Source organism: Barbus barbus, assembly GCF_936440315.1.
Source record: "Barbus barbus genome assembly, chromosome: 4".
NCBI lineage: Eukaryota > Metazoa > Chordata > Actinopteri > Cypriniformes > Cyprinidae > Barbus > Barbus barbus.
Window position 1 is genome coordinate 25,165,558 of NC_136732.1, and position 24,575 is coordinate 25,190,132.

At 40.7% G+C, this 24,575-nt stretch overlaps 1 protein-coding gene and 2 pseudogenes across 3 annotated transcripts; 2 read left to right on the forward strand and 1 right to left on the reverse strand.

Annotated features, from left to right (window-relative positions):
• Nucleotides 1-1,579: 1,579 nt before the first annotated feature.
• On the forward strand, nt 1,580-7,971 carry LOC306868275 (C-signal-like; the record flags this gene model as incomplete). Its single annotated transcript, XM_079414384.1, has 7 exons — nt 1,580-1,604; nt 3,914-4,041; nt 4,858-4,912; nt 5,067-5,254; nt 6,035-6,202; nt 6,305-6,415; nt 7,858-7,971. 7 exons carry the CDS (start codon nt 1,580-1,582, stop codon nt 7,969-7,971), a joined length of 789 nt encoding a protein of 262 aa, XP_079270510.1.
• Nucleotides 7,972-11,435: 3,464 nt separating this feature from the next.
• Nucleotides 11,436-19,841, forward strand: LOC306868284 (C-signal-like; annotated as a pseudogene). The gene is made up of 5 exons: nt 11,436-11,576; nt 11,655-11,710; nt 16,744-16,859; nt 17,133-17,243; nt 19,728-19,841. The product of its transcript is annotated as a C-signal-like (transcript).
• Nucleotides 19,842-21,534: 1,693 nt separating this feature from the next.
• Nucleotides 21,535-24,444, reverse strand: LOC306868293 (E3 ubiquitin-protein ligase TRIM39-like; annotated as a pseudogene). Its single transcript has 3 exons — nt 23,921-24,444; nt 23,171-23,186; nt 21,535-22,094 (listed from the first exon to the last, which is right to left on the reverse strand). The product of its transcript is annotated as an E3 ubiquitin-protein ligase TRIM39-like (transcript).
• Nucleotides 24,445-24,575: the final 131 nt, after the last annotated feature.

The window sequence follows — 24,575 nt, forward strand, 5'->3', positions numbered from 1 at the left end:
TTATATATATTAGATTTCTGAAAAGCACCTGAGTGAGCAGCTTTGGTATTCTGCAAAAAATCTCCCTTTCTGTTCCCTGGAAATTATGTTAAAAAATCATAAGCTTGAGGAAAATGTAAATCAAGCCTAGCTTTAGTTCTGGCAGGTCACATTAGTCAAGCTTGCATCAGCTGAATCTCAGCTGATCCCCATCTACCTATAGGAATACAACACCTATCTAAGCTTCCATATATCAGGTCCTTCAGTATTATCTGCAGTTTACGCATTACTCAATAGCTAATTAAATGGCGAATTCGGCAGGCAAAACACCATCATCACTAGGAATCGGAAATTTGGCGAGTGGAATTCGTTTCCCCAATGGACTCACTCCGATTCATTCTAGTTCGTTAACTTGAACACGTATTGATCATAAGCTGCCTGATTCGGAAGTGACTGAGTTAGCATTACTTCACACATCGCTACATTATTTAAATGTCTCCACGAGTTATGTGACTGACTCAAGAGCAAGTTCAGATGGGAACTTCATGCCCAAGAGGGATATCAAGAGATCAAGCATTCTCGCCACAGCTGCTATGTTTCACTCTCTTGAACGTCTTCTCAAGCTAAGTTCCTTTTAATGCTCTCAGGTTATTGGCAACATGCGTGTTGCTATGGCTATCTGCGTTGCTTAGGCTCATTTAGTTGTTTAGCTGGCAATGTGCGGTACTATCTGTGTTACTGGCAACACGCTTGTTGTTGAAATATGCTGTGTTTAAAAGGGGATACAATGCCATTTTATGCATTATGAGTTGTTTATGCTATTAAACTGGTGCTGGAGTAATGGAGACACTGGCTGGAGGGAGCTCAACACCCCTTTACGGTCATCACTGACCACAGAAACCTGGAATATCTCTGAAGTGCTAAGAGGTTAAACCCCCGGCAGGCTCACTGGGCCCTCTTCTTCACCCGGTTACAGTTTTCCATCACGTATCGACCCGGAGATAAGAATGTCAAGGCAGATTCCCTCTCACGTATCCATGCCCCGACGAACCCTCCACACCTGAACCCATACTCCCTCCAGCCATCATTGTGAGCCCCATCCAGTGGGCCCTGGATGAACAGATCCGCATCGCCTCCATTACCGAACCTGCTCCACTGGGAGGCCCAGAAGGCAAAACCTACATTCCCACCTCCTTGAGAACTTCCCTTCTGGGCTCCCTGCATGCTTCCCCGGGCTCTGGACACCCAGGCAGCCAGCGTACTCTCTCGCTCCTCCAAGCTCGGTACTGGTGGCCCAGTATGGCCAGGGATGTCTCCCATTACGTTCGTGGATGCTCAGTCTGTGCCATCTCCAAGACTCCACATCACTTACCCGCCGGAAATTTAGTCCCATTACTGATTCCACGTCGCCCCTGGTCCCACGTCGGAGTTGACTTCATCACAGATCTCCCCAAGTCAGAAGGTTATACCTGCATACTCGTTGCAGTTGACAGATTCTCCAAAGCCTGCAAGTTAATTCCCCTCCGGGGTTTACCCACAGCCCTCGAAACAGCAGAGGCCCTCTTCCATAATCTCTTCCGCACCTTCAGCATCCCGGAAGATGCCGTCTCCGACCGTGGGCCACAGTTTGTCTCCCTTGTCTGGAAGGCATTCTTCAAACTCCTCAATGTCACCGTCAGTCTGTCCTCAGGGTATCACCCCCAGACTAACGGCCAGACTGAGCGGAGGATTCAGGAGATTGGGAGATATCTCCAGGCTTACTGTCATGACAACCAGCACAGCTGGAACCGCCACCGTCCGTCTCCAACTCCCTGCACGGTATCGTATCCATCCAGCATTCCATGTCTCACTCCTCAAGCCTGTCTCTCCCTCTGTCACAGAAACCGATGAGCCTGCAGTACCTCCTCCTCCCGAGATCATCGAGGAGCCCCTAGTCTACAGAGTGCAGGGCATCTTGGACTCTCGGCGACGGGGTGGTTGCCTGGAATATCTTATTGACTGGGAGGGATACGGGCCGGAGGAAAGATCCTGGGTGGCCAGGGACGATGTGCTGGATCCCTCTCTCCTGGCCGAGTTTCACCAGAACCACCCTGACCGTCCTGCACACAGAGGCCGTGGCCGACCCTGTCACCGTAATAGGGTCACCACAGTCACCGCAGTCTCCACCAATGACACTCACCAGATCCCAATCCCCTGATTTCTGATCACCACCACCTGTCAGCACTAATCAGCAGCACTACATCCCTGCACTCCTCCCGTTCATTCACTGTCTGGTCTCAAACTTTCCATGTTAACTAACCTGACCCACTTACCTTTTGTCTACTTACCAGTTGCTCCATTGTTCCTATCCCTGTTCTCCACCGCTCCAGGTCTCCGCTGTTACCTCCGGATCCCCTGGAAAAGGAAAAAAGACATTTACACTCAGATAAGCCCCTAGAGACATTCCCATTACCTGCCTGCTTACCTGGACATTCTGCTCATCTCATTCCCCTCTGCTACTACTCAATAAACCTGTTGATTGTATTGCACTTACCTCTGTGTCCTGTTTCTATCTGCTGACAAAGGGTTTATGACAGACACATGACAAATTTATACTGTTTCATACAATAAAACACTCGTAAGCAATACTGTCTCTATTTGTCTCTACACACACACACAGTTGAATAAAGGGAGAGAAGCTAATAATTAAAAATAATTAATAATCATTCTGGTATTAAATGTCTTTTGAACATCACAAATTATAGAAAATCAAATGTATGGGCAAAGTGTACATTATCTTAGAATCCCTTTGTCCATTTAATAGCTTCTCTGGTAATAAATATATGTGTACTATTTGGATAAAAGTATTGAGACACTTAATTTTTTAATTCAGGTGTTTCAATCAGACCCATTGCCGTAGGTGTATAAAATCAAGTACCTAGCTATGCAGTCTGCATTTATAAACATTTGGGTTGTTTTGAGGAGCTGAGTGAATTCAAGCTTGGTACTGTGATATGGATATCCCATGGTCAACTACAAATGTTATTATTGGAAGCATTTGGGAACAATAACAACTCAGCCACAAAGCGAAGGACCACATAAAGTCACAGAGTGGATTTTATTAATTAAATTAAATCAGGTGTATGTCAGTGCATTCCGCTGTTATTCAATACACATATTGTGACAGATTTCATTCTGTATCTCCTGCATTTAATTTGTTTGGCATCTACCAACTGTGTCTAAAAGATTTATTTTGTTATAATTGATATATTATAATATTCAAAGTTACTCAGCACTGTGTGAGATTTGATTTGGTGTGTGTAACTGGTAAAGCTTCCCTTTTGGTTCTAAAAAAAAAAAATTAATTAATTGAATTGAAAATTAATTGAATTAAGACTTTTTTGTAAACTTTTGTTCAATTAAACTTTGCTCCCAGCCAGAATAAACCCCAAGAAAAATATATTTTGATAGAAAAATAATTTTGAAAACATTACTTAAGTACGCTTCTTAAAATTAAAATTACTTCTACTATGTAATCTCTCTGTCCACTCGAAGTCTTCTGATTATCACTACTCATTTTGTTTTCTGTTTAGTCTTTCAGAGACTGCACCTTTATTTAAGAGCTGCCACTGTTTATTACACTTGCAAACCATTAACAAGCAGAGACGAGCAGTCACTGTTAGTAGCCTATTTGAGCTAACAGCATAGATCAAGCTGTTTTCCAGATGACTGTGTATTGTGCTGCATCATACTGTTTGTGTTATTGAAGTTAAGAGGAAAAGATAAATGAAATGAATTATCAGAGAGACAGAATTACACTCTCTCTCTGTCTGACTATTCATGTCATTTATCTTTTCCTCTTAACCTCAATAACACAAACAGTATGATACAGCACAATACACAAGCACAAATCAGTACAGTAGGCGTGGTGTTCACTTGGGTTCTCATAAAAAAGCACTTCAAAGGAGCAGGTTGGATAACTGGGGCTTGGGTTTAGAAACTGTTAAGCAACTCTTGGAGAACTCCTGTCAAAAACGTCACATTTTTGCTACCTGTTGTGACCCAGATGGACCAAAGTTTGAGGTGAGTTATAAATAACTAACACAAATAGAAACCAGGAGAAATCCTAAATGAGAGCCTTGTTTAATTATGCATATTATCTTTCTTAAAGGATTAGTTCACTTTTAAAAAAACTTTTGCTGATAATTTACTCACCCCCATGTCATCCAAGATGTCCATGTTTTTCTTTCTTCAGTCGAAAAGAAATTAAGGTTTTTGATGAAAACATTTCTCCATAAAATGGACTTCATTGGGACCCAAACGGTTCAAGGTCCAAATGACAGTTTCAGTGCAGCTTCAAAGGGCTTTAAACGATACCAGACGATGAATAAGGGTGTTATCTAGCGAAACGATCGGTCATTTCAAAAATAAATAAAAAAGTTTGTTTTATAAGCACAAATGCTCGCCTTGCTCTGTTCTGTGATACGTTGAAAAGGTCACGGTTGACTTAGGCGGAAGTACCGAGTCGGTGATTACAAATGTGCGGAAGGAGGACCATATACACATATTCAAATGTCTTTGTGTCAGTTTATCGTTTAAAATGCCCATTTCATGTGCGTATCCTGGGTGTTTTAATATTAAAAAGCCTACTGACTCGGTACTTCCGCCTAAGTCAACCGTGACCTTTTCAACGTCATTGCGTATTACGTGACGTCATGAACGCGCATTGGGACCTTGAACCGTTTGGGTCCCAATGAAGTCCATTTTATGGAGAAATGTTTTCATCAAAAACCTTAATTTCTTTTCGACTGAAGAAAGAAAGACATGGACATCTTGGATGACATGGGGGTGAGTAAATTATCAGCAAAAGTTTTTTTAAAAGTGAACTAATCCTTTAAGGCATTGAGAGAACTTGCGAGAAAGCATCTAAGTGTGATCACTATCATATGTCTTGGTAAATGTGCATGTGTCCTTCCTTGTGTATTTCAGACTTTAACTAGAATGTTTTTTGTTTTGTTGTTTTTTTTGGGGGGGGGGGGGGGTTCAAAGAGATTTTTTTATTTCACTGCTTAACACTTTAGGACTAATATTTGTTCTGTTACTATTAGATGCTGATGATCCATGCAGTATCAAAGAATCTGCCAAAAAAGTGGGATCTCTTCTGGGAAACAATAGATTGAATCTGCTTGTGAATAATGCTGCAATCGTGTCAAGAGGCACAATTCATACCAGTCATGTTGAAGACATGAAAAACACCTTTAACACCAATGTTATAGCACCCTTATTAATTATTAGGGTAATGTAGAATTCATTGCTAAGAGCTCTAAAAAACAATTTGTCCTTTGTAAGTCATTCAATTCTGAAAACAATTGTTGGACCTGTTGCCTTCTAGCTAAATGTCTAGGCTGGGGCTTTTGCTATTGTGCCACTGGGACAAAAGTTTGTGAACAGACTATTAAAATAAATGCTTTAGGGGAAGAATTGCTTTCTTTATCAGTAGCAGTAGTAATATGGAGTAATGAAGTAGTAATGGAGTTGATCTGTTTACTAGACAACTACTCAACTAGATTCCCTCTGTGCTGCTACCTGTTGTGGTAGGGTTGCTTGTTTGTCTCAGTGACTCTCTGGAGCTGTGCTGGTGGGGGCCAAGCCTCTGGTAGGTTCAACCAAGCCGGCCAGGTCCCAGAGCAGAGGCCAAAGCAAAGGTAGCACCTGGTCCTCCAGGCTGGGGGTTCTCTGGTAGGTTCAACCAAGCCGGCCAGGTCCCAGAGCAGAGGCCAAAGCAAAGGTAGCACCTGGTCCTCCAGGCTGGGGGTTGGGTGGAGGGCTAAAAATCCCACCCTATAAAATCTATATTGTTACGGAAACATCATAATGCCTTATCTGCCACTAAGGATGAAGAGGGGTAATTAAGTAAGCCAACCAGTACAAATGAGTTGCCACTTGCCAGAATAAGCTACAATATGCAGTAGACTTGATGCCAATAGTCAAAAATAATTTTTAATGCTACCTCCACCGAGTATGAGTCAAACAATTAATTCATAGATATGTAATTCTTTCTCTTTCTTTTATGCAGGAGTACCTACCATATTTACAAACAGCAGCCAAAGCCAGCGGGACACCTTCAGGATGCATGTCCTGTAAAAAAGCAGCTGTCATCAATATCTCCTCTGTTGCGGGATCCATGACCAGAAAGCCTTCCAACCACATCCAGTCCCCAGTGTTGCCATATTCCATGAGCAAGGTACACCAGAGTCCTGCTTTGGCACTTTTGCACTGGATTCAATACATTGCCTTTTTTGTATTTATGTCCATGTATAACACTGATGCTATGTTTGCCTATCAGGCCGGTTTTAACATGTTGACTGTGTTAGCTGCTGTGGAGTTAAAGGCAGATGAGATCCTTTGCATGGCCCTTCACCCAGGATGGGTGAAGACTGAACTGGGTGGAGAAAAAGTGAGTGTAGATCCATGTTAATTGAAATGCAGCAGGTGCTGTCAAACATATTTTTTTCACTATTTCTTTATCAAGTTTTGTTTATGTGATATTGTGACTATTCCAGTCAAGTTATTAACATTTTGTTATACCAAATTTGCATGTTATCAGAAAATGAGTGTGTGACAGTCATACCTACTGGCCAAAGTGTAGTGCAGCAGTGTAGCACAGCTTGTTATCATTTCATTAGCATAGTTATCCATGTTGACACTAATGATGTCTTTCCTCATCAGTAGGAGATCGCTAAAAATCACATTACTGTGAGCTTACAAATACGATGCTAGACACTGTAATATGCTCTTCCCCCATGCCCATTTACTGTGGTAATGAGATACATAGCAGACTGTCATCACTCAGTGGCTGTATGTTTAAGTGGTGCCCACAGAGCAATATAGGTTTCATAGACAATTTGACAAGTTTTTGGGGCAGACCTGATCTGCTGAAAAGAGATAATCTTCATCCTTCCTGGGGTGGTGGCACTCTTCTCTCTAGAAATATAGCATATAGCTTTAGTGTTAATACATGACTGTGGCTCAGGTCAGGAAACAGATACTGTAGATTGACTTAACCGACTATCTGCTAGCCATGTCATGTCACAAAAGCCAGATAAATCTCAGCACATATAAACTCACCTAGATATTATACTACAGCAGGGATCTCCAACCCTACTCCTGTTGCCTTTTGGCTTGATTAGGGACATTTAATATCTGGCAATAGTATTGGCTTGACTGCACAGACACTATTAGATGAGAACTGAACTGAGCTGGATGATGACAACACTGTTTTCTCCGGAGCTGCTCTATAGATCATTAACATAAACTCATTCCATAACTGATAAACTTTACACATTTATTGAACCAAATTGAATCAAGAATGAACTGATTTCAACTGAATAATAATTATTGTATTTTTAGAGCTGCTTTACAGCAGAATTAAATTGTATAAAGTGTTATATAAATAAAGGTGACTTGCCTTGCCTTGATTTGACTAGAACTCAAGCTTAATGTGTCCAAATTAGGGAAAATTTTTATGCATTATATTCCAGGTCTTCTGAAGATATTTGATAGTTTTGAGGAACAAACAGTATATTAAGATGCTGAAGCTCACAGAAACTCTTCCCTCAATTGCAGTAGCCACGTCAATACTGCAACTTTGAGAATCTGTCGATACCAATGCCAATCCAGTACCAGTTGTTGTTGTTATTTTTTTCGTGATAATGCAAATATTGTACTGGATTTTCATGCTAAAATGTGTTTGTGTGAACAGGCCTTTAGCCCTGCAATGTACTGAAGGCCTGAGTGGTTGGGATAGGCTCCAGCAAAAGTCTACACAGGACAAGCAATGTGGAAAATGGATAGATGGATTAATGTTAGTGAACTATATGTATGTTTTATTTTCACTAGGCACCACTTGAACCAAAAGAAAGTGTGGAGGGGATGCTGCATGTCATCGGCAGCCTTAATGAGAAGCAGCACGGTGGATTCTTGGACTACACTGGAGAAACAATTCCCTGGTAAACCAGAAGAAAAATATGGTCACGAAAGCTGGTCCAGGTCCAAACTGCCCTATTTAATCTATTAAGGGCACATCAAATCATAAGCACATAATTTCAGGCCACATAGGTTTATGAGACACATGACAATTTGATATAATTGCATACAATAAAATACTCTGATCAATAAAGCTCCCTCTCTCTCTCTCTCTGTCTCGCTCTTTTTTTTTTTTTTTTTTTGGTCTATGTATATGCTGTCAATTACACAGTTCAATCAGGGAGAGAAGTTAATAATTACTAGAATCTGTAGTGCTGGCTCAGGTCAGTATACAAAGTGCAACAATGGCATATATTTACATTTACACAATTGGCAAATTATTAGCTGTAAGCTCTAATCATCAAAATTAAAACAAAAAAAACTTTTGAAGTGTTTTACTTTACATGTAATGAATCTAAAATATATGAAAGTTTCACTTTTTGAAATAAGTTACAAGAAAAAATGAACTTTTTCACCATATTCTAATTTTCTGAGATGCACCTGTAGAACTTCAGGCACCCAAAAGGCATGGTGTCTGCGGTCCTTTGTATCCGAATTGAGGAAGACCACCTTCTCTTTCCTAAGTGTGCCCATCACTTGTCCCGAAACGTTTGAGACAACGTTTTGGACCTTGCCCTCCTAAAAATCAAGAGCTTGTGGAAAATTTCAGTTCAGTAATGACAATTCTCTGGATAGTTTGGCTTGGCAATACACTGTAAAAAATGATCGTGATTTTAACGGTAAAAAACTGTGAAAATGCTACGGTAAAAACCTGTTACATGGTTAACGGAAAGTTCCTGTAAAATTTACAGGGAAAAACCGTAAACTGACGTTCCCAGAATTTGACGTTTTTTCTTTGAAATAACTGTTTCTTCTTAGTTTTTTCTTATCAGTTATGTTTATTAGGGTTGTATGCTACATCTAATGTTGTTAAATTAATGTTTATAGCATATTTCAGTTTAATGAGTCTCACCATGATGGTGTTTAGTGCTTGTGTGAATGACACTGTGCACCTTCTGTATACTCTATTGTTTAAAAGTTGCTTGTGTTGGGCTTTAGCTCATCGTGTGACTTTCTCATCATCACCTGCATTTGGTGGTTATCAGTGTATTTCAAAGGAACAAAACAGATTTCAGTACTTTAATAGGTTTGTATATTAAGATTATATCAGTAAAGAAATTACGGTGTTTAACTGTAAATTTAAGTTTAAACCGTAAAACCTAAAACGTTGCTACCGTATTTTTACAGTAGAAATCCGGCAACCACACCTGCCAGTTTTTTACCGTAAATTTTAAGGATTTTTTTTTACAGTGTAGATATGAAAATGTTAATTCTTTTGGTATTGTCAGAAGAGATTTGCTGCTACAAATACATCCACAGATGAACTACTGCAATAGACGTGCATATATTCCCACACAATACAGTCCTCCCAAATAAACAGATCTACCGCCAAGACATACTGGATATGATAATTGCATGTTTTTCTTTTTGTGTGTACCTGAGTTTACCTGGTTGTAACTTATGTTATTTTATCTTATGCTATCTTAAACCCAGATTGTATTTCTATTTATTTCTAGTATCTTAGGAATCTGTATCTGGGAGTCAAACCCTAAAGTTGTTTCTCTTCTCACTGCTGTGTGTGTGTGCTCTTGGATGGATTAAATGCAGAGCACAAATTCCAAGTATGGGACACCATATTTGGCCACACGTCACGTCCTCCTCAAATAGGAGTGATTTTTCCTCTCTGTCTCTCCCCGTAATCCACAATCATCTTGTTTTGCTGACATTCAGGGAAAGGTTACTGTCAAGTCACGATTATTTACATAGTGCTTTTCACAACACAGATTGTGTCAAAGCAGCTTTACAGTATTAAATAGGAAAACAGTGTGTCATAGGAACCAAAACTCCATCTTTCTCCTCTGGCCAGACGAAACCAGTGGTTTAATTCCAGGCTGTTACACCATGATGTGAGTGAATCAATGCGTGGTAAATTTGTATATATATTTGTATATTATAAACAATTCTTTGAGTTGCCTGATTGTCTGCAGGTGGAGGGAATTGTTTAGAGAAATAGCATTTTTAATTTATGGGTGTTAGGAACACAGCTTTGGAGATTTTGACCTTTCTCCATTACTTGTCTGCCTATTGCATATATAGAAAATAACTCCCCAGTCTCCCCAGGTACCAAGATGGCCACTGAGTGAACGGATTTTTCTTCAATGCAGATGCAGTACAGTAGAGGTGAAGGTCCTCAGACCCCCAAGGCTAATTTATCTGATATTTTACAGATAACCTATGGATAAATACCTTGCTCAAGGTCACAGTGGTGATAATAGAGCTATTAATAAGCTTATCAGTTTCTGGGTAATTGCTTTCGGATTGTTGTTTTGTATCCCAGAACTTTAACCTCTACTTTTACTCCTGATTGCATTTATGATTTGGAATTTGGCAGGGGCGCCCCCAAGGAGTGGTCTGGCCACCCCTAGTAGCTACAACATTATGTTCAAACCTGCCTGTTCTTACAGGTTCAAGATGCACTAAATCAGTAAAATGTATGCAATGTCTGCATTGTCTAAAAACAAGGAATAAACTAATCGCTTTACACGACACAGTTCTATTGAGTTTATGACTGCAAACGGCCAATCAGAGGCGTTCAGATTAGTCATCATCACTGAAATGCCGGTGTCACTGACCTCACTGGATGTTTCATAATCCAGCTATCTAGCCACTAAACACTTTCACTATAAACTCCACGAAGACAAAGTTTAATCATGACAATGTGAAACTACAAAGAAAAGAAAATACACAAATGTAAATTTCACAAAGTATATAGTTTATGGTGTGCCGGTTTAATAGATTTTAGCTTTTTCCTGCAGTTGGTTCACCCTCCACCTTCCATAATAACTATTTATTTACACAGTATAGTAGTAGTATATTTATCTCTCATAGATGTGCTATGTCAGTTTGCAGAGGATGAAGAGAAAATCGACAAGAATCTCCATTTTTTTCAAGAATGTCTTGTGGTTTTAAACTAAATATTGTCCTTTTATTTGGTTTGCACATTTGCTGATGTATAATTATTTTAAAGAAAAATAACTGCACTATTTAAAGAATAATTCATTGATAATTAAAATCATATCGTTACATTAACCAGAAACAAAAGTAAATACTTTAATTTTTTTTTTTTTTTTTTGGTGTGCCACCCCAAGATTTGCCGTGGCCTCCTCTGGCCACCCCTGTTAGTATTTTCCGGGGGGTGCCACTGGCTTTTGGAAGGCATCCAAGCAGTTTTATTACTCAAAGCAAACGGTGCTGATAAGTTCACACAAGAGTCAACGCTCAAGTCATGGTTACAATCACTAAAATGACCTGTGCAACATGGGATGTGGAGTCCACTCTGTTTCCTGTATAAAACACCATATAGAGACAGAACCAGACTTTCATCTTTGAACATGGCGGCATTAAAGGCATGCAGTGCTCTAGTGACAGGGGCCAACCGAGGCTTGGGTTTAGAAATGGTCAAGCAACTCCTGGAGGCCCATTGCTCAAACATTTTTGCTGCATGTCGTGACTCAGATGGGCCAAATTCTGAGGTGAGTATTCAGGAGCTTAGGTTTGTAAATAGCTCAATAAATCAGTTTTTTATCACTCACATTCTCTTTCTGATTCAGACACTGAGAGAACTGGCCAAAAAAGCATCCAGGTGTTGTCACCCTTGTGCAACTTGGTATATGTGCAACAGTTCAGCATGCTTATGTTTTCAACTGTACACAGACACGTTAGACCAATCCACTTCGAGTGTAACTAAACGATCCAATGCACATTGGCATGCGATTATTGCATCCAGCTGCCGCTAATCACAGCGTGAGTATAAGCAGGCAGCAGGTGCAGCGCATATTCAGCTTTTCGCTTCGTAGCCGAGCGGTTACATTGTTCTGCTCCTGACTTCTGCTGACGAGTGAATTCAACGAGTTAAGCACGCTCTTTGGGAGACTCTCGTGCTGGCGGTACGGCGCTTCAGCGGTGGTGGTTCTTCCTGTGTCGAGTGGATTGCACACATCAGGTTGCACTACCCCCTGATTGTGTTGCAAGCGGCCATCTCCCCTGTGCGCTTCAGCACACTGAAAGAGTGATTTCCCTAAAAGAGCATTCACGGGTGCGTCTTTTTAAAGACGACGTTGCATCTGGCAAACTCGACGTTACGTCTTTAAAGACGAGTTGGGTCTTGCTACAGACAACGTCACCCGTGCGTTTCTGGATGCGGTCGTTACCTGGCACGGGTGATGGTCATGAACGCTGCCTCACGTGCCTGGGCAGTAAGCCTGCTGAAGTGGCGTTCGTGGATGAGGCATCTTCTCATGGTGGGAAGATGATCATCTTGGAGTTGCGGGTCAGGCTCCGTTACCTCGACGGGACGGAGCTCTGTTGCCTCTGCCTCGTTCTGGCAATCCACCCGTCCGCCGGCTGCAGCGCCCCAGCCTGCTTGTCGCCGCTCCCGAACCGCATCCGCAGCAGCCTCCAGAGGCACGAGCTGCGCTCCCCGGAGAGTGGAGGCTCCATCCCCAGGCAGTCCAGCTGATTTGGAGACGTTTCGGGCCCACTCAGGTAGACCTGTTTGCGTCTCTAGAGACCTCTCATTGCCAGTTGTTTTACTCCCTGACCGAGGGAACACTCGGCACGGAAACACTGGCACACAGCTGGCCGCGGGGCTTTCGCAAGTATGCGTTTCCCCCAGTGAGCCTTCTCGCACAGACACTGTGCAAGATCAGGGAGGACGAGGAGCAGGTCCTGCTCGTAGCGCCGTACTGGTCCACTTGGACTTGGTTCCCAGAACTGATGCTCCTCGTGACAGCCCCTTCTTGGCGGATTCCTCTGAGGAGGGATTTACTGACTCAGAGACGGGGACTTGGTCGTCAGGTTCCTTAGGGGGGCAAGAAGGTTAAATCCTCCACGGCCCCCCTCTATACCCTCTTGGGACCTGTCTTCTAGTGCTCAAAGCACTACAGCAGGGTCCATTTGAGCCTTTGCAGACAGTTGAGCTGCAGTTTCATTCAGTGAAGACTCCTGCTTGCATTGGCCTCCATCAAGAGGGTAGGGGACCTGCACGCATTTTCGGTCGACGACTCATGCCTAGAGTTTGGGCCGGCTGACTCCCAGGTAATCCTGAGGCCCCAGCCTGGCTATGTGCCCAAGGTTCCCACTACTCCCTTCAGGGACCAGGTGAGCCTGCAAGCGCTGCCCACGGGGGAGGCAGACCCAGCCCTTGCGTTGCTTTGTCCCGTCCGAGCACTGAGATGCTACGTTGACAGGACGCAAAGCTTCAGGACCTCAGACCAGCTCTTTGTCTGTCATGGAGGCCGGCAGAAGAGGAATGCCGTCTCCAAGCAGAGGATGGCCCACTGGATAGTGGACGCCATCACCCTGGCTTATCAGGCACAGGGTGTGCCCTGCCCATTCAGGTTGAAAGGGGGCGTTGGCTCGAGGCGTCTCGCTGGCAGATAATTGTAGAGCTGCGGGCTGGGCGACCCCTAACATGTTCGCCAGGTTCTATAGCCTGCGTGTGGAGCCGGTTTCCTCCTGTGTTCTCACCTCAGACGGATAGAAGCACTGAGAGGCTCCGGTTTCGGGTTGGCTTGCTAAAACTGCTCCAGAGAGTCCGTACGGTAGACCCTGTCGAGCTCCTCCATTCCCTCGGCAGTCAGACGTGGCGGAGCGTCTGACGCTAGGCCCTTGCTTGATGAATCCGTGAGAACCGGTAGAGGGCTGGGTTCCATATGTAAGGCCTAATTAGATCCCATATGTGGAAAGTCCACGGTATAGCCTGAGAGCCCGTGTTTCCCCGGCAGATATTCTGCCATTGTCCAAGAGGCTTCTATCTCCTCTAAATTTTCCATATGCGCCTAAACGGTTGATTCATATGCGTAAGTGCTCCTGAACCTCCTTTGGGAAGGGTGGGCTTCCGCAGCGTCCGGTTCCAAGTGGAAGGGTACGTTTTCCCAGTTTTATCCGGTCTTACTGAGTGGGTAGTGCCGTAGCAACAGTAACTGGTCTTCTGTGCTAAGCCCTGACCTGCGCCAAAAAATAGGGGCGCAGGAGGCTTCCACAGGACACTGGAAGGGGCAGTATCCGTGGCCCTTTGTTAGGGATCCCAATTTGTCGGTCACCGACGTGACGTCTCCTTACATACATAACCGAGACTTTATCCGGCAAGAAAGTGAAATTATGTGGTTCCTCAACCAAGATACTGTGCAAGGGTTCTGTGATCAGTGTCATTAAAAATATAATTTGTGTGGGGAGAAGTAAATACATATGTGAGAGTGATAGAGTGTGTATATGAGTAGGTAAGAGTGTTATGCAGCTATTATTTAAAAAAAGGGTTATTAAAAAAATGCACATTCAGTTAGAGTTAATTTTGTCATGAAAAATCAGTGTGCTATATATTTATTAGTGCACTGATTCTTACAACATATAATGAATGTTGAGTTAATGTGCAATTTTTTTTTATAACACTCATCTCACCGACTCACAGATATGTACTTTGTGACAAATTATCTTTGTATTATTCTATATTAATGGAAAGATCACATAATTATTGTCAATCTTTGTTTGTCATGTTTTACAGCATTCTACGCATTTTTGGTCCAAGCCTGATGCAGAGCTGTTCTGCTGGGATGAGGGGTTCCTGCTGCTGTTTCAACAGTAAAGAAAGGTATGGAGGGAACATTTCTCTAGATACTGTAGTGATTGATTTTTGTGGTTTAAAATCATAAATATTCTTGTATGCAAAATGATGAGGTAAATACTATTTAGTATGATAAATATTTAGTGGACCAACACACACGTATTCTGTATTTTTAACAGGAGTGCCAAGAGGACATAAAGTGGAAGTTTGTAAGAGACATTGGCCCAGTGTTGTGCTGGATACAGAGTCACCGTCAGTTATTCTGTGGGGAGGTGAAAGGGCCTGCCTTACTCCAGATGGACAGTAAAAATCAACAAAATGCCATTAAAGACTACCTGGGGTCGAATCGGATGAAGCAAGAGATGTCTATTTATTCATCTCTCAGGACCTGAAGTGGGATATTCACATTGACTCCATTGTGAAAAAGGCCAAGCAGAGGTTGTACTTCCTTCGCCAGCTGAGGAAGTTCAACCTGCCACAGAACTTGCTGAAACAATTCTACTCTGCCATCATTGAATCCATCCTCTGCACTTCAATAACTGTCTGGTTCAGCTCAGCTACCAAATCTGACGTCAGAAGACTACAGAGAGTAGTCCGGACTGCTGAGCGAATCATTGGTACAACCCTCCCCACTCTCCAAGAACTGTACTTATCCAGAGTGAGCAAAAGGTCTGGTAAAATCACTCTGGACCCCTCACATCCAGCACACTCCCTCTTTGAACTGTTACCATCTGGTCGACGCTACAGACCTCTGTGCACCAGAACGACCAGACACAGGAACAGTTTCTTCCTCAGACAATATCTATCTCACAAACAGTTAAATGTTCTCCCCACTGTGCAATAAAACATGTGCAATACCAAATTATCCATACTTATATTTATTATACATATGTGTTTGATTTAATATATCATACATCTATCCACATTCCCTTGCATAATTTGTAAATAGCACATCTGTACAATACAATATTCTGATTGTTTGAGTATCCAGAGGAGCTGGACACATTCATATCAAATTGTCTTGCTGAACAAGGCTTGAAAGTCCATGTCATGTTTCTGTGAATAATCTAACAAGGAAAGGAATCTCTCTATGTAGCTTATGTATGTGAACTGTTTATCTGATCATTCAGCTGTTCATTTATGATATTTGGAACATATCTCTTATAGAACATATATTTTTTTGTACAATTTTGTTTTGTAAAATAATAAATATAAAAATGAATGATGAATGAATGATGCATAATATGCATTTGGTATATAAAAAAACCAAAATGAATCAAGGGATGTTTGTTTATTCATCTTTAAATATGTGGAGGACCTGGACACACTTCATATGAAGTTTTGTTGATGAACAAGGCCTGAATAGCAATGCCATGTTACTTGTTATAATCTGTCAAAGCAAGCAATCTCTATTTAGCATATGTGTGTGCAGTCTACTGCATATGGAGAACTGTCAATCCTATCATTCAATGTTAACAATTGATGATAAGTGGAACAACACATCTTTAGAAAATTAAATGACAATTATAAATTATAACAATGTGTTGACTTTTACAATAACAAAATCTAATTGAACCCTTTAAATTTGATGAATCTAAAAGATGTCTTGGGTAGTTTAAAATCGGTAATAATAAATGAGAATTTATCTCATTACAATAAGGTTGAATAAGGTAAGGTGTAGAGGTTTTTTATTACAATTAGCCTAATTTAATCAACGAATGCAAGTGTTTTACAGGCTGTTGTGATGAGAAATCAGCTCCGTACATTAGACATATTAAATATATTAGATTTAAGTCGTGCCATTTTATCCTAGACATCCTTTAAAGAAATAAGAAAACGTGTATTAGTAAAACGAAAGGCAACATATAATTTTATTTAGATCCCCGAAACTGGCTGTAAATTGCTTCCGCATAACGTTACTTCCGGGTTTCCCTGGTACTGGGAACCACAAGAGGTGACGTATATGATAGGGCGTGGTTTCTGACGTATAACGTTTTGACATGGGCGTGACTGTAATGGTATGGGCGTGGCTGGTGACCTCATACTTGGATGTGGGCGGGGTTGGATGTCCACCGCAGGCTGCATCGAGCCCTATTTGAAAAAAGTTGAAAACATCTCCACGGATTCAGCATCTATGAGCATCATGCCAGTACTGAAAGAGCCATTCCCACTCTTCCCATACAGCATCAGTAAGGTACACAAGAATCCTAAATCTCTGACAGGCATCAAAAATCTTTATTTGTATGTGGTTTGAAGCTCAGTTAAAATCAGATATTTGGAAATGTTTCTGTATAAAAAGGTCAGATTGGATCTCAATGTCCCTGAAATAAAATATTTGAAATTGAATGTAATGTCATAACGAGTGTGGTAATGAGCTGTGTGCAAAATCATCTGACTAATACACAGTGTGAAGAGAGAACCATATTAACTGATTTGAAACTTTGTCATGCATCTGTTTTCCTCTCAGGCTGGTCTTAACATGTTGACCATATATACTGCAAGGGACTTTAAGGCAGATGAGATCCTCTGCATTTCCATTCACCCAGGATGGGTGAGAACGGACATGGGGGGAGATGAGGTAAATCTAGATTCAGTAATAAATAAATCTCTCAGGACCTAAACACAACACGAGGCCTGAATCAGAAAAGCACACTGATGGTCTCTTTTTGATAATGTTACACTATTTTAAATTTTATTATTATGCTTTTTCACTTTTTGAATTTTAGTCAGTGTGTATGTTTGGGCATAAAAAAGGTTACAAAGTTACAAATCTCAAAGTCCACTCCAAAGGGAGATATTTCATTTAAAAGGTGCCATAGAATGGAAAACTGTCTTTACCTTGGCATAGTTGAATAATGGAAATGACATACAGTGAGCCTCAAAACCCATTGTTTTCTCCTTCTTATGTAAATCTCGTAATTAAAAAAGACCACTGAAAAATAGACGAATCAGAACATAACACCGACTGTGACGTAACAGTCGGGATCACTAATAGTTACGCCCCCAACATTTGCATATACACGCCCATGTTCTAAGCCAGCCGCCAGCCGAACCATCAGAAGTTCTGTAGGTATTATGAAGAAATACGAGCGAGGACAACAGTGAACATGGCAGATCATGGAAATAAATGTTATGTTCCAGGCTGTGCAGGGGGTGTGAAGATCAGGGATTGGGTTGGTGTCTGTATTCAGAAAGGCACAGAAAGCAAAAAACTTGTTCTAATAAAATAACAGGAGCCACTAAATGGACATGGTTAGCTCCTTGCTAGCTGTAACCTGTTACAGTACATGATGATGAAGATGATGGTGAATGATTTACTGATCCTGAGCACCACTGACAAGCGTCTGATCTTGTAAAATGTGTAAGTACTGCTGCTCCATAGTATAAACAGAGTACATGCGATCACGAATCTCGAAACTGAAAGTAAAACGCGATCGTGCATTTGAAAACAATGCCCAGCATATTAATAGTGGCTCCCTGATGCCCGCATTTTATTTACAGTATAATTACTCAACAATATAACTGCACAAGAAAGTATTGAAATATATATTTTCCCTGTGAGCTACTGAAGCGCTGTGAAACATCCAATCAGAGCAGAGCTCAACATTGAGCCGCACTGTGAAACAGCCAATCAGAGCAGAGCTCAACATTGAGCTGCACTGTGAAACAGCCAATCAGAGCAGAGCTCAACATTATTATTTATGACCCTTCCAAATAAGCCAATAACAGACCATTTCCTTCTAGGGAAATATTAGGGTTGTAAATGGACATGCAAAACTGTTTCTGGATAATTTTTGCCCTTACCTAAGCCACATACCTTCTATGTAGATATCAGAGAACAATTTAAAATATTGTATCAATGCATTCTATGGCACCTTTAAAAAAAAATCCCTTTTCAAAAACTACAACGAACGGCTAGTTTAGACTACAACGTTGTTTTCCGGTGTTAATGATGTCACAAAGCAGTCTATTAGAATATCATTAAAATAATTCCCACCTACTGAAATTCGAATGGTTGTGGGGTGGGGAGGGGCGAGCTCGTGGTTAGAACACTTGGTTGAGTGCATCAGACAACACGACGATGATGAAGAAGAGCTGCTGTAGCCTCAAGTTTTTGCTAGTTATTACACATGCCCCTGAATAATTATGTATGTAAATATGTATGTTTCAATTATGAAAACGTTTTTATAAATTGCTGACAGTACAATACTAGACAGTGATGTAATCTGCTGAATTTACACTTCAATTATGAGACTACAGTGTTTTTTATACATTGATTTATTTGTGGTGGCCCGCAACAATATCAAAACTGACCGCCACAAATAGATTTTCCAAAATGCTTTGACTTTGTTGAATTAAATTGAGCCCTGCACGTTTAAAAATTGAAAACCGGTGCGGGTGTTTTCATATCACTGTATTTCTGAAGGAAACCGACTGTCTTCAGAAAATTTTGGATGTCATTTCATCTTGCATGTAATGTCTGATAAAGCAGCGCTTGTGAGTGGAGCGCTGCTTTGTGTACAGCGTTACCGGGGAACATAGATCTCCCCCACTCCAACAGAGAATAAATTTGCATATATGCCGCCACAAATCGTGATTTAGCCAAAAAAAACAACAATGACGTTACCACTCTAATATGTCTTGTAATATCCGTGCGTACAAAGGTTCTGCGTGATTCTCTTGTTCACTATTCTCGGGGTCTGAATCCAGCTCAAATTGATATGGCAATATTGACGCCATCTGGAACGTTGGCAAGAAGCAGGGCAGAACTGAAACACCGTCTAAGCTGTTCGCCACAACGCACAGGGACAGCTAACCAATCACAACACATTTAGTTTTTCGGAAGGCGGGCCTTCATCAAACCCGGAACTAAATGAGTCGTTTATGCCAGGCTGGGGAGAAAGGTATTGTAATAATGTAAATTATGTGAAAAATAATGCGTTTTTCGAACCACCAGGCATGAGAGCATGTTCTAGTACACCCCCCAAAATAAAATCTAGTCTTTGTAAAAGAGCATAATAGGACCCCTTTAAATGCATATTATTCACTGTTTGTCCACCAGGCGCCTATTGATGCCAGAGAAAGTGTGGAGGGAGTGATGCGTGTCATTGGCAGCCTTACTGAGAAGCAGCACGGTGGATTCTTAGACTACACTGGAAAAACAATGCCCTGGTAAACCAGAAAAAAAAAAAAATCTTAAAAGAGGAACTTTGTCAAAGGGCTGATCAAGATGACCTATTTTAACCAATATAAATCAAATAAGCGTAGTCATTAATGTTTATGACATGTTCATCTTCAAACAATCCCACGATATCTGCCCTGGTAAACCAGAAAAAAAGTTCATCAAAGGACTGATCTAGATTACCTATTTTACCTATTATAAATAAAGTGATAAGTCATTAATGTTTGACATGTTGAACTTATTTCTCTGTGTGTTCAATTCAATAAAGCAAACTAAACAAACAATACTTCAATATTGTGTCATTTATCTGAATGCATAAACTTTTTGTGCAGTTTAATTTGCCATTCATCATTTTTTTTAAATGCACCATCACAACACATATTTAATATTTAAAGTTAAGTGTTTTCTGACAGCATTTCTACAGCAAGCAAGCAATATGGGATGGGACTTAAAGATACTTAATCAGTCTTTTTACATTTTGATTAATATCCTTAAATTTTATAAACTATTACATAGATCTACTGAGTTTACCAAGCTGCTACTTCTTAGCATTGTGAAAAGAGCAATAAATACAACTGGCTTTTCTGATCATTTGAAATTACATATCAGTGACATTTATATATATGAGGTAAATGTAAATATTAGTTAAATTTTCCAAACATTTACTTTGGTAGACTACAAACTGGCCATAAATCTTAACATCATGTACTACCAATCAAAGGTCTGGACACACTTGACTGAGCTTCTTGTGGACTTTAAATCTGTTTATCTAAAGCCTTATGCTTAAATGCCTGAAATTAATTTTACATGCATGACAGACTTTTGTGCTTTAAATTTTGACAAGTCATGTCTTATGGTTAAGAAACTTCCAATGTATTAAAAGATAAATAACTGTTGGTGGGGAAAAGGAGGCTAGCAGTTATTGGGTGGACAGTTTGATACGGAGGACTTCAGTTTTAAGAAATAATTGAATAATTAATCACGGTCAGTTCGCGTTAAGACCATAAACAACATGGGCTGATAACTACTCTATAAAAAGTGTGCATGCTTATCTTTGCTTAAACTCTACAAGGAATGGTAAAGAGTTCCTGGCCAGTGAATAAATGCTAGCGAGAAAGCCAAGTCTTTTTTGCTGTAGCATTCAAAGGTAAAGGCCTAATACACTCTTAAATATAAAGTTTCCAGAAGGGGGCTTATGGAGCAATGCCAAAGAAGAACCATTTTTGCACCCCCAATAATTTATTCAGAAGTCCATTCAGTGAACAGTTCTTAAAAGAACATAAAAAACATTCTTTAGAAAAATCTAAAGACCCTTGTGTAAAAACATGTGGAATAGAAAGGTTTTTCATGGAACCACAGATGCAATAAAGAACCTTCATTTTAAAGAGTGAGTCTCAACAGGAAATTATTGGACAGCTAATGCAGAAGAAAATTCCATGACAGACAAATGTAAAATGTGCTTACCAGCATACGGTTCAATTTATTTATAATATATATATATATAAATTTGGAATCCAGATGAATGGTGGTGACTTTCAATGAAGATCAAATACTTCAATTTGACTTATTTAATGATTTGATTTCATTCTAAAACCTGTAAAAATAGTAATTTAGTAGATTAAAAGGTAAACGTTTCCAAATCTTTGACTGGTACAACTGAAGCAGAAATACATAAATAAAACTGGCATCACCAGGAGGCACTGTTCCATACTGCCACTCTCACAGGGCAGATCTTCAGCGGCCCTGGATTGTTCCCATTTATATTTGCCCCCGGACAGGAAAAAGGGAACATTATCTCAGTAAAGCGGTCATTGAATGTGTAGATAGGTGTGACACCCACGGAATCAAAGAAGCTGACCTCTCCATTGTTATAGTCGATCTTCAACCGAACACTTTCCAGGTGGCCCTTCAGGTTGAGCGGTGTATGTGGGGTGGTCATGGCTGTATACTTCCCATCAGAGAGAGCGATGGTCCAGAATCCTCCTTTGGGACAGCCTGAGATTTTGCCTTTCCTGGCTACTGAGGCTTTAACCACACCAATTACCCAGTCATTATTTTGGCCCACGTCCTCCTCCCAGGAATGACATCCTGAGGTGAAACCCTTGGAGCCCAGTACAAAAACAAAGTGGTCAAAGCGCTCAGGGTTATCAGGCAGCTCTTTCATCGTCCCCATGTTAGACACACTCGTCAGGTTCTTGCTAAGAGACAAACAGGGGTACGCTGTGTTGGGGTCCAATGCCACTGGAGCTAAGTAGTGGAGAAAGCGGGGAAAACATTTTAACAAATTTGACCCTGGACCACATAACCAGTCTTAAATGTCAATTTTTGACTGAATTTTTGACTACATTATCTGAAAGCTGAATAAATAAGCTTTACATTGATGTATGGTTTCTTAGGATAGGACAATATTTGGCCGAGATACAACAATTTGTAAATCTGAAATCTGAGGGTGCAAAAAAATCTAAATATTGAGAAAAATCGCCTTTAAAGTTGTTCAAATGAAGTTCTTAGAAATGCATATTACTAATCAAAAATGAAGTTTTGATATATTTATGGTAAGAAATTTACAAAATATCTTCATGGAACATGATCTTTACTTAATATCCTAATGATTTTGGCATAAAAGAAAAATCGATAATTTTGACCCATACAATGTATTTTTGGCTATCGGGAGTGTCATGGTCTGAGGCTGCATGAGTGCTGCCAGCACTGGGGAGCTACAGTTCACTGAGGTAACCATGAATGCCAACATGTACTGTGACATACTGAAGCAGAGACTGGGCTGCAGGGCAGTATTCCAACACGATAGCAACCCCAAACACACCTCCAAGATGACCACTGCCTTGCTAAAGAAGCTGAGGGTAAAGGTGATGGACTGGCCAAGCATGTCTCCAGACCTAAACCCTATTGAGCATCTGTGGGGCATCCTCAAATGGAAGGTGGAGGAGTACAAGGTCTCTAACATCCACCAGCTCCATGATGTCGTCATGGAGGAGTGGAAGAGGCCTCCAGTGGCAACCTGTGAAGCTCTGGTGAACTCCATGCCCAAGAGGGTTAAGGCAGTGCTGGAAAACAATGGTGGCCACACAAAATATTGACACTTTGGGCCTATTTGGACATTTTCACTTAGGGGTGTACTCACTTTTGTGGCCAGCGGTTTAGACATTAATGGCTGTGTGTTGAGTTATTTTGAGGGGACAGCAAATTTACACTGTTATACAAGCTGTACACTCACTACTTTACATTGTAGCAAAGTGTCATTTCTTCAGTGTTGTCACACGAAAAAATATAATAAAATATTTACAAAAATGGGAGGGGTATACTCACATCTGTGTGATACTGTAAGTCCAGATGATATAAAAAGTGACATGAAATGATTTTTTGCTGATCATTTTCCACTCTTGCCTGTTTTAGGGTTAAAATAAATTATTAATAATAATAATAATAATATAGAAATTGCGCTCAAAAAAAAAAAAGTTCTAACTCTACGAAAACACACATTCAATATTAATGTCATTACTTTTGAAAAGTGTATTGACTTGGCCTGAGTTTATAAAATTCCCAGATATTAGCAAGTTTTCCATGACCATGAATTTTTTTTTTTTCCAAGAACACCCGAATTCCACAATTTTAATTTAGTAATAGTAACTAACCAACTTTATGTCTTTTTGACTTGGCAAGGTAATCTGTGGTATATCATTAAAATGCAAAAAATACGTGATTATGGAATATACTGTATATGATGTATAATACTATATTATTTAATATAGTAATCAAACTGTATGTATACATTCTGGCAGTATTTATTGTTCGACCTTTAGTTTATGCATATTAAATAATTACAATCAAAAATAATTTACAAAATATCTATTGCATCACAGTAATAAGAATTGAGAATAATGCATTATGCTAATAAGGATTGTTGAGGGTTCATATGCGTCATAAATGATTTCAAAATAAAAACGACCAAAAGCCATATTTTGCCTTAGTATTTTGTCTCATTTGTGTTAAAAATAAGGCTTACTTTGAAAATAATTTATTAAAACTAAGAAATATTCTTAGAAGTAAATCACCTTGAGATCATTTGCTGCCTCTTCCAAAGGACACACAATGTGGCCTTGATGTTTCTTGGACGTTTGACAAACACAGCAGAGAACCTTTTCATCATATTGGCAGAACAATTTGAGTCCCTCTCCGTGAGTGGCACAGAGAGCCTCTGGTTTAGACGTCCCGTTGGCTAAACATGAGCCCGCTCTCGCAGACGCTTGTCCTTTCTGCTCCTGTGCGATGGCGTCGCACACGTTCTTCAGAGCCAGACTCACAGTGGGCTCCGTCAGCGAACACTTCCTCCTGCACACGGGACATTCCCTCTTGGCTGCCTTCTTGTTCCAGAAGGCCTGAAGGCAGAGGCGGCAGAAACTGTGGCTGCACTTCAGGACCACAGGATCTCGCAGCAGACTGGACAAGAGAGCTCATCCTCTAAGGGCGACTGCGTGTGGGACGACAAAGCTCTCGGACGCAGAACTGGGATGTTTTTAAGGCTTGGAAGAGTGTTTGCTCTTCCAGGTTGAGAGGAAGCCCTTGGTCGCAAGGGCATAGCTGTTTGGTGTTGCTGGAGTGGAGTCCACTCGCTTTTAAATCCAAAAACGTGATGAGCCCAAGCTGCACCTGCAGTGTTTCATCCAGATCACAAGCCTTCCACAAGCACCCTCACGTTCCAAAAACAAG